This window comes from Protomyctophum bolini, assembly GCF_963924005.1.
Source record: "Protomyctophum bolini genome assembly, chromosome: 3".
Lineage (NCBI taxonomy): Eukaryota > Metazoa > Chordata > Actinopteri > Myctophiformes > Myctophidae > Protomyctophum > Protomyctophum bolini.
In genome coordinates this window covers 21243584-21253941 of record NC_137864.1, presented here as the reverse complement: position 1 = coordinate 21253941, position 10358 = coordinate 21243584, and the positions used below count along the sequence as shown (strand labels likewise).

The following is a 10358-nucleotide window of genomic DNA, read 5'->3' as shown; positions in this document are numbered from 1 at the left end:
TGAACCTTAGATCCCATCTAAGCCGGCATATCAAAATAAAAGCAAAATAAAATGAGTGGGAAGTTGCACCTAGTTAGCACCTTGCTGGCAATATGACCACGGTCTGAATATCATCAATGGACTTAGCTGGGCAGAGTCTGTCAGAAGAGATGAGGGGCAGGACCGACGTTGCCAGAGGAAGGTTAGAGCGTTGCCTGGTCGCTCAACCCGCTATCTGGGATGTCTTGCTTCAGGCGACGTCCTCTTCAGGAAGGTTTAGTAGTTTAAGAGATTGACTGCTTCAGCTAAACAGGCTATCTCCTCCTACCCACTATCATGGTAAACTGTCCAACTAGCTCATCCAACTAGCATGCCAACAGCATACACACACAGTCAGGCCCAACTCTGTCTGCCCAGTTTCCCCACAGTACCTCCCCAATGTCTGCACGCCCTGTCACAGTGACGCTGGAAAACATCCTTGTAACTCTTTGCCCAAATCACTGTTCATCAACCAGTCCAACACTTGCAACTCAACTCTACAGATTATTTTTTCACTAATCTGGTAAAGACAACAACGTGTGACAGACTGTGTTACATTCTCTTCAGCAAGCATTGTTCCTCTTCTTCACTCTGTGCTGCTCTGCTCTCCCTCTCCCCTAATTACGCAATGCCGCACAACTGTGCCCAATCTGCACACGCACGCACGCACACGCTCGCTCGCTCACTCACTCACTCGCTCACACACGCGCACGTGCGCGCCAAGACTTTGTGCAACAGTAGGCTGTAGAAAAATAATGAATCTCTCCGGGGGAGAAGCCAACCACGCCCACTTAGGAGACCATTTTTGTAGGATTTGTGTACCATTTTTGCCTCTAAAGTGGGGTCGACTATCTTCAGTATATTAAACAATCACACTCGTGTGAACCGAGTGGTGCGATTCCGTGTGGGTGTCCCCGGGGGTCCCCGGAACCTCCAGAACCACAGGAACGCGCCCAGGGTGTCGGCCCGGTTCCGGTGAGCCACCCCGCGTCCAAACGGTTGAGAAATGACAGAGTTACCGTGTTAACTGACAGCTGAAAACACTTCTCTCTCTCTCTCTGTCTCTGTCTCTGTCTCTCTCTCTCTCTCTCTCTCTCTCTAGCTCAACAGCGCCACTTTGGCACCTGTTGGTACCCTAAACATAGGGACATACATACAGACATACATACATACATAGGGACGGACATGGAGTGGCTGCTCCACTCAAAACTCTGTCAGTTCCAGGAGCAGCTCTTAAGGCCATCAAACTGCTCTTTAACGTGCTGCAGTTGCTCCATGAGACCAGCGGGGGCGCCGTTCTGCTCCAGTTTCTGCTTGATCTGAAAAAGAAATACAAATTTTAAACGAATTAAGTAAAGATGCATGATACCATCGGTAGCGCATCGGAATAGGCCATATCCGAATCTGTATCAAAATAATACAGATTATTTAATCGGTTTTCATCAGCAAAAAATAAATAAAATGCATCAATAAATCAAAAGTTTCTAGTACCTCTAGTCTAGAACAAAAGCCAAATCAAATATGATATTTATTGATTGATTGAATACTTTATTAACAGGCTTTGGGCCTTGTTTCCATTGTTATCGGTCATAATTTCATTATCGTGCAGCCCTAAAATGAAGCCATCTTCAGATCAACTTGGCTCATCATGCGGTTGTCCAAATCTGATCACGTGATCGGAAACATCCCTAGTATCAATATTATATCCATATCATGATATTAGACTGGATAACGTCCGTGATTTGGGATATTGTTCTGTTGTGATGATATGGCATAAACGTGGTCTATAAAATATAAATATCGGATCGGGGGAAAATAAATTGGTATCGGGGCAGATGCCCGAAATCAAAATCAATTGATCGGAATCGGATCGGAGCAAAAGAAAGACGTGATCGGGATGTGATCCCTAACCATAACCGCACAGTATAGCTCACTGCTCAATGTTGATGAATTGAACAAGGTGGACCCTAATGTAAACAAGTCCACTAGTGGGTCGTCCACTCACAGTTAACACTCTTTGTATTGAGTTGTGCTTGGAATGTACTGTAATTCTGCAAACTGTTAATAAATATTTCAATCAATCAATCAGTCAATCAGTCTCCAAAACAACAGTTCCACTTCCTCATGAACTAAAACCACTTTCAGTAAGCTCACATTTCCTGTGACTAAAATGTTACATTTTGAGAAGTTTAATAGATCACCGTGTTGTCATGAAAGCTTAAACATCTAAACTCAACATCGGGGCTAAAACTGGGTGGAAACTATTTGTACAGTTTCCGGCAGCTTTGGCTATGCAGTGTTGATTTCGTCGACTAAAACTATGACGAAAATGAAATCGAATGTCAGGGAGGGACTAGTGGAGAAGAGATCCAGTAGAACTAAATGTCAGGGAGGGACTAGTGGAGAAGAGATCCAGTAGAACTAAATGTCAGGGAGGGACTAGTGGAGAAGAGATCCAGTAGAACTAAATGTCAGGGAGGGACTAGTGGAGAAGAGATCCAGTAGAACTAAATGTTAGGGAGGGACTAGTGGAGAAGAGATCCAGTAGAACTAAATGTCAGGGAGGGACTAGTGGAGAAGAGATCCAGTAGAACTAAATGTCAGGGAGGGACTAGTGGAGAAGAGATCCAGTAGAACTAAATGTCAGGGAGGGACTAGTGGAGAAGAGATCCAGTAGAACTAAATGTCAGGGAGGGACTATAGTGGAGAAGAGATCCAGTAGAACTAAATGTTAGGGAGGGACTAGTGGAGAAGAGATCCAGTAGAACCAAATGTCAGGGAGGGACTAGTGGAGAAGAGATCCAGTAGAACTAAATGTTAGGGAGGGACTAGTGGAGAAGAGATCCAGTAGAACTAAATGTTAGGGAGGGACTAGTGGAGAAGAGATCCAGTAGAACTAAATGTCAGGGAGGGACTAGTGGAGAAGAGATCCAGTAGAACTAAATGTCAGGGAGGGACTAGTGGAGAAGAGATCCAGTAGAACTAAATGTCAGGGAGGGACTAGTGGAGAAGAGATCCAGTAGAACTAAATGTCAGGGAGGGACTATAGTGGAGAAGAGATCCAGTAGAACTAAATGTTAGGGAGGGACTAGTGGAGAAGAGATCCAGTAGAACCAAATGTCAGGGAGGGACTAGTGGAGAAGAGATCCAGTAGAACTAAATGTCAGGGAGGGACTAGTGGAGAAGAGATCCAGTAGAACTAAATGTCAGGGAGGGACTAGTGGAGAAGAGATCCAGTAGAACTAAATGTTAGGGAGGGACTAGTGGAGAAGAGATCCAGTAGAACTAAATGTCAGGGAGGGACTAGTGGAGAAGAGATCCAGTAGAACTAAATGTCAGGGAGGGACTAGTGGAGAAGAGATCCAGTAGAACTAAATCTTAGGGAGACTTGAAGAAGACTTAAAGACTTGGTTGCGCTAGGGTGATCTACAAGATCTACAAGCTTAGTACGTTTACCTCTGTAAAATACTGCTGGAGGAACTTGTACAGATCTCTCAGGGCAGCGGATTCGTCAAATTCATTTTCATGTTTCTGAAATTGAGGCACAATTATTAAAGCACTAGCGCAAAAAACCCCAATAAAAAATAGAATACTTTGATTTCTTTCTTCACTGTAAGCCAGTGGTCCCCGAGGTGGTTCCACGTGGTCCCCGGCCAAATGATGTGGACCCCTTATTAGATCATTAACCCATTTTGGGGCGGGAACCCCTTTAGTTATTGAAAAATAGCAAATCTACAAGCTCATAGCACGAGCTTGTATATGTCTGCTATCTTTTTTAAATCGAAGAACGACTGACACATAGCTTTTTCAGAAAACTGTCAGGATGTAGAAGACTTTTTTAGAATCTGATCTCAGGTCAGAATGGGTTAACTCTTGAGAATTCAATTTCATTTTACACTCTCAAGAGTTCAATTTATAGTACAATTATTCTGCATTCTCCAATTGTGTAGACTTTTAAATTAAGTACAACAAGTCTACGCAATTAGAAAACATAAAATAATTGTTATTTTTGATCAGCGCGTTTGGCCTGTTATCTCTCCTAATGGTACCAACATCAATACAGCATGGAAGGAATTGTGGACAAAATCAAACGACAACAACATATTCTTTAGTTTTGGCTCCGAGAGGCTAAATGTCATGGATTACCTTGGACTCCTCCCTCAGGAAGCGGTTGAATTCTGAGCTGCCGATTGGTGGTTGGTCTCGGACCTGCTTGTAGAAGGCCTTCACTTCCTGCCTGAACTGAGGCATGTCTTTGGCATACAGGAGCTTGTTTGTTGGTGCATGCTGGGAAAAAAACCACACAAAAAACAAGAACAAGAACATTAGACAGGATAGGACAGGACAGGACGGACGGACAGACAGACAGACAGACAGACGGACAGACGGACAGACGGACAGACAGACAGACGGACAGACGGACGGACAGACAGACGGACAGACGGACAGACGGACAGACCAGTACCTTCCCCAGCGGTGTGTCGGTCAGGGAGAAGGCGTCCATGAAGGCCTGTGCCACCACAGACAGACAGCCGTCCAGGTGCGGACTCTTCTCCATGTCGAACACAAACTGAGGGTTCTTCAGGATGTTGATCCAGAAACGCAGCAGCAAGCTGAGAGGGGGCGGGGCGATCCACACACATTTTAGTAATAATAATAATAAACTTTATTTAGCATTTTTACATAAATGTAGCTCAAAGTGCTTTACGGAGCAGAAAAGATAATGCGTTATTGTCCTATTGTTTTAACTGCATACCCTCTCAGTATCAAAGTTCCCCTTTCTGCAAAAACCTCCTCCATGGAGGTTACAACTTAGAACTGAGATAATCATTTAGCCTCTTTCTAACAACGCACGGACGCACGTGACCACTACCTGTTGGTCTTCCAGATGTGCAGGACGTCGGGGTCGCTGATCTTCTTGGCGTCCGCCTGCGCGTCCAGGAAGTCAAAGAAGTACTTGATGGCGTGTGGCGCCCTGCCCACCAGGGGGCGCTCTGGGCCACCCGCCTGCAGTGGTGACCCCCAGACACCTCTGAACAGGTTCTCTACGAAGGAATGGACAGACACCTAGGGGGGGGGGGGAGGGGGGGGAGAAAGATTTGAGTTTAAAAATATTTGCTGAGAAAGAATAACTATGTTCGAAAATGTGCACACCTTTTCACTATTTTTCGAAAACAGCGGATCTATAAGCACCGAGTGCCGCGCTATGAGCTGCTGTTTTTCAATAGCTAAAGGTTAAAAGGTTAAAAGTGTGATAGAATGGGATGGTTTAGAGTGGTTAAAAGGTTAAAAGTGTGATAGAATAGGATGGTTTAGAGGGGTTAAAAGGTCCTCAGATCTAAGTGTGATAGAATAGGATGGTTTAGAGTGGTTAAAATCAAATCAAATCAAATATAGCACATTTAAAAACAACTCTCATTGTACCAAAGTGCTTCACAAATGCAATACAATATAATACAATACAATACAATACAGTGCGGAAGACGTCAATAATAAAACAACAGGCATATAGGACAGAATAATCTAAAAGGAAATGTGCAGGATCATGTTGGTGGTGGAAAGGCTTGTGAATATAAAAATGTTTTCAGGTGTGATTTAAAAGACTCAACGGAGGGCGCAGACCTAACCGCGAGGGGAATTCTGTTCCACAGAGTGGGGGCTGAGACAGCAAAGGCGCGGTCGCCCCTGAGCCTCTTTTTTGAGTGCGGAACCCCTAAGAGACCCCTGTCTGCTGACCTGAGGGTCCTGGTAGAGGGGGGATAGGATAGGAGGTCGGTGATGTAGGAGGGGGCCAGCCCATTGAGGGCTTTGTACACAAACAGGAGGGTTTTAAACTGGATTCTGAACCAGACCGGCAGCCAGTGGAGAGAGGCCAAGACAGGGGTGATGTGGTCTCTCCTTCTGGTGCCGGTCAGGAGTCTGGCTGCTGCATTTTGGACAAGTTGAAGACGAGACAGGGATGACTGACAAATCCCAGTGTAGAGGGCATTACAGTAGTCTAACCGGGATTATATTAGTGCGTGGATGACTATTTCAAGGTCGTGTGTGGAGAGAAATGGTTTGATTTTGGAGGTGGAGCGGAGGTGAAAGAAACTGGTTTGACTATTGCATTAATTTGTTTGTTGAATTTAAATGCAGAGTCAAAAACTACTCCTAGATTGAGGAGAGGGTGCCGAGATTGTTTTGGATTTGGGTAGTGAAATCAGGTGGACCAAATAATACGACCTCAAACTTGCTGTCATTCAGTTGGAGATAATTAATGGAGATAAACGGTCCTCAGATCTAAGTGTGATAGAATAGGATGGTTTAGAGTGGTTAAAAGGTCCTCAGATCTAAGTGTGATAGAATAGGATGGTTTAGAGTGGTTAAAGGGTCCTCCGATCTAAGTGTGATAGAATAGGATGGTTTAGAGTGGTTAAAAGGTCCTCAGATCTAAGTGTGATAGAATAGGATGGTTTAGAGTGGTTAAAGGGTCCTCAGATCTAAGTGTTATAGAATAGGATGGTTTAGAGTGGTTAAAGGGTCCTCAGATCCAAGTGTGATAGAATAGGATGGTTTAGAGTGGTTAAACGGTCCTCAGATCTAAGTGTGATAGAATAGGATGGTTTAGAGTGGCTAAAGGGTCCTCAGATCTAAGTGTGATAGAATAGGATGGTTTAGAGTGGTTAAACGGTCCTCAGATCCAAGTGTGATAGAATAGGATGGTTTAGAGTGGTTAAACGGTCCTCAGATCTAAGTGTGATAGAATAGGATGGTTTAGAGTGGTTAAAAGGTTAAAAGTGTGATAGAATAGGATGGTTTAGAAGATTGTGAAAGAGGATGTACAGTATGCACTGTAGCGTTGCGGTCGCTTCCTCTTGCCTCTGTGGTCATGAAGCTTTTGTGAGGTGCACTTCCTTGAAAGAAACTTTATCACTAAATCAATTGTTTTAACCTTGGTGGAGAGCGGCTCAGTGAGGTTAAATAAGGTCTTGCCTTGGTGGAGAGCAGCTTCGTGAGGTGCACTTCCTTCAGTTTGAACTTCCTTCTCTCCGGGTTCCCTTTCTGGTCCTCTGCTACGTCTGGGTCAATCTGTACGGAGACAATAATTGAGCAGATTGAGGCGAAATTGCGAATAACAGTCGAATACAGTCCATAAATTATTCTGACCTCTCCCCAAAAAGGCCTACTGTATCTGTCCTGACGCCGTATCCATCATTTATAAATACATTATGGATTGTTACTATGGACTTTGACTGTTATTCGTCTCAAGTGCTCAATCATCACTTCATCACATACAGTACTGTATAGAAAGCACTAGATACAATTAACTCCTGTCAGTGTGTTGTCTCTTACCAAGTGGAAGTATTTTACAGAGAAGTTCTGGTCGTCTAGAGAAAAACAAACAGAAACTAGAGGTTATTATATGAGCAGTTGAAATCATGCACATCTTTTTGGGTGGGTGGGTGGGTGGGGGGGGTCCCCCATCTGTAATAATTACCCTTCAGGCTGCCCTGAGGGCTCAGAGGAGGATGACTCGTCTTAGGAAGAACTTTGATCGAAGCTCCGTCAGGAACCTGTATGGACATGGAGGGAGAGAGAGAGAGAGAGAGAGACAGACTGTTGAAAAATAGCAGATCTAAAAGCTCTGAGCTCGTATAGCGCTGAGCTTGTAGATCTGCTTTTTTTTTTTTTTTTATCTGTGTGCAAATCTTTCAATAGGCCTACATATTCTTTTATGGCAAACGTTTAAAGACGGGTCCCTATAGTACAAATCCTTTTCAGATGGGGGTCCATCTGAAAGTCCATCAGAACCACAGAAAACTGTCAGGATTCAGAAGACATGTTGTATAGAATCGAGACCTTATTCGCTCTTAAACGGGTTAATCCAATATTCCAGTCTGCCATGTGGCCACGAAGACATGGTTGTTGGATCTTATCAGTGTGCTGTTATTTTTAACCCGTTCAGAACAGTAACTCCTTTGGGTGTTTTAAAGCATTATGTTATACTTTAGCAGATCTACACGTTTTTAACTCCAATCTTTGCTTCTGGGGTGAGGACTACATATTTTCAGATGGGGGTCGGCGGCCAATTACATATAATCTTTGGGGTCCTTGACATGAAAATGTTTGACAACGACTGACTGTAGAACACATTTTCAGAAAACTGTCAAGATTTAGAAGACATTTTGTAGAATGGTCCTCAGGACTAAATGGGTTACCATCCAGGGCCAGAGTCTCCCGAGACAGAGACAGGGCAGCACAGGGACGTTCACACATAAAGACATCAAAAGGGGGCTTCAGCCCCTGCCCCTTTTACCCAGTCTGTAAAAAAAACTGCCCTCTCCAGAACCACGAATGCAGCGTTTACTACATTTAAAATGCCCCTCCTCTCCTTCCCATGCCACGCCGGAAGGAAGGCATGAGCGTTCAGGAGAATTGCTTTTCTTTCCGAAGTCTCCTGAACTTGAACACAGCATTTTGCGTTGAACAAATCCTTGTTTAGAAATCCATGTTGTGACGGCGCATCTCCACCAGCTAAAGAGTGCAGGGTTGCGCCCCGGAAATAGCTGATCTACAAGCTCACAACACGTCGCGCTGCGACGTCACAACACGTCGCAGCGCGACGTGTTGTGAGCTTGTAGATCAGCTATTTTCGCATTTTGTTTTTGTCCAAAAGTGCCCTCTTCCGGGATTTCAGCCCCTGCCCCTCTGAGACACTCTGCACGCTCCCTGGGACAGTGATCCCATTAGGAAGCCATTATTACAGGCCGATAGCCTCTGGCCACATCTCCACGCTGCACGCCTCAGTCTGGCCTCTGATAATGCCTTTTAATCGCATTGAGACCCGAGGACAAGTCTACGAATGTCTTCAAAAGCACGACAGTTTCCTGAAAAACCCCATGTTTCTGTGTCAGTGGTGGTTCTCAACCTTTTTCACGTCAAGGACCCCCAGAATTGTCTGTATGTGGCCGTGGACCCCCCCATCTGAAAATATGTAGTTCCAGGGACCCCCCCCCCACCCAGAAGCAAAGATTTGAGTTTAAAAACCTTCTCTACGAAAGAATATATATTCAAAGATTTGCACCACATTTTCACGACTTTTCCAAAAATAGCAGACCTACAAGCTCGTAGTGCGGCACTCGGTGCCGCGCTATGAGCTTGTAGATCTGATATTTTCCAATAGCTAAAGTATAACATAATGCTTTAAAACACCAAAAGGGGTTCCCGCCCCAAAATGTGTTAATCGCATTGAGACCCGAGACCAGAGACTGTGTACAAAATGACGAACAGTTTCTATGTTTCTACGTATGTCCATGGTTCTTCAAGGTATGCAGGACCCCCAGAATTATATGATGATCTGTATTTGGCCGCCGACCCCCATCTGAAACTATGTTGTTGCAGGGACCCCCGTCTGAAAACTATGTTATTGCAGGGACCCCCGTCTGAAACTATGTTGTTGCAGGGACCCCCGTCTGAAACTATGTTATTGCAGGGTGGTTGCGCTCTGAAAAGCAGGTCTATACAAGCTCACAACACTTTGTGATTGTGACCTTGTAGATCTGATATTTTCAGCATGAAACCAAGTGTAAAAGCAAGCATTGTGATGCCGTCAAGGCACCGCCAAAATACAGGTACAAAACTCATTGAAGTCTGTTTCAAAAGACATTTGACATTTGGACATTTTTAGAGGACACGCGAGAAGAGTCACCTTGTAGTGATGGTGTGCGTGCGTGTGCATGTGTGTGTGTGTGTGTGTGTGTGTGTGTGTGCGCGTGCGTGCGTGTCACACCTTGTAGTGTTGCAGTGTGTTCAGCATGGTCATGTCGTTCACCACCTCCGAGCTGGAATCCACTTCCTCCAGAGAGACGAAAGCTCCGCCCCTCTCCATCTCTGTGTCACACACAGGTTCATTTACATAATGCTCATTTACATATCTGTGTCACACACACACACACAGGTTAATTTACATAACGCTCATTTACATATCTCTGTCATATCAACATGTGCTGTCAGACACTGGAACAAAGGTTGTGTTCCGACCTCTGTGTTGTATAGGGTCTACTCTGTAATCTTCAATTATCTAATCTACATCTGCTTTTTTGATTTGACAGTAATATGCAATGTGGCCCTCTGGGGTGAGTGTGGAACTATAGTGGCCCTCTGGAGTGAGTGTGGAACTATAGTGGCCCTCTGGAGTGAGTGTGGAACTATAGTGGCCCTCTGGAGTGAGTGTGGAACTATAGTGGCACTCTGGAGTGAGTGTAGAACTATAGTGGCCCTCTGAAGTGAGTGAGTGTGGAACTATAGTGCCCCTCTGCAGTGAGTGTGGAACTATAGTGGCCCTCTGGAGTGAGTGT

The 10358-nt window shown here is 44.8% G+C and overlaps 1 protein-coding gene across 1 annotated transcript in view; it reads right to left on the bottom strand.

The window, feature by feature from the left end:
• Nucleotides 1-1103: 1103 nt before the first annotated feature.
• LOC308312346 (plexin-C1-like) overlaps nt 1104-10358 on the bottom strand; it is a gene marked incomplete at its 5' end in the record, with an annotated part of 201110 nt that continues 191855 nt past the window's right edge. The window contains 9 exons of the mRNA XM_080758951.1: nt 1104-1337; nt 3475-3549; nt 4165-4305; nt 4484-4631; nt 4892-5085; nt 6994-7089; nt 7354-7388; nt 7499-7574; nt 9791-9891. Of these exons, the coding sequence (XP_080615077.1) occupies nt 1233-1337; nt 3475-3549; nt 4165-4305; nt 4484-4631; nt 4892-5085; nt 6994-7089; nt 7354-7388; nt 7499-7574; nt 9791-9891 (971 nt within the window). The 3' untranslated portion in view covers nt 1104-1232. The remainder of the gene's footprint in view (nt 1338-3474; nt 3550-4164; nt 4306-4483; nt 4632-4891; nt 5086-6993; nt 7090-7353; nt 7389-7498; nt 7575-9790; nt 9892-10358) is intronic.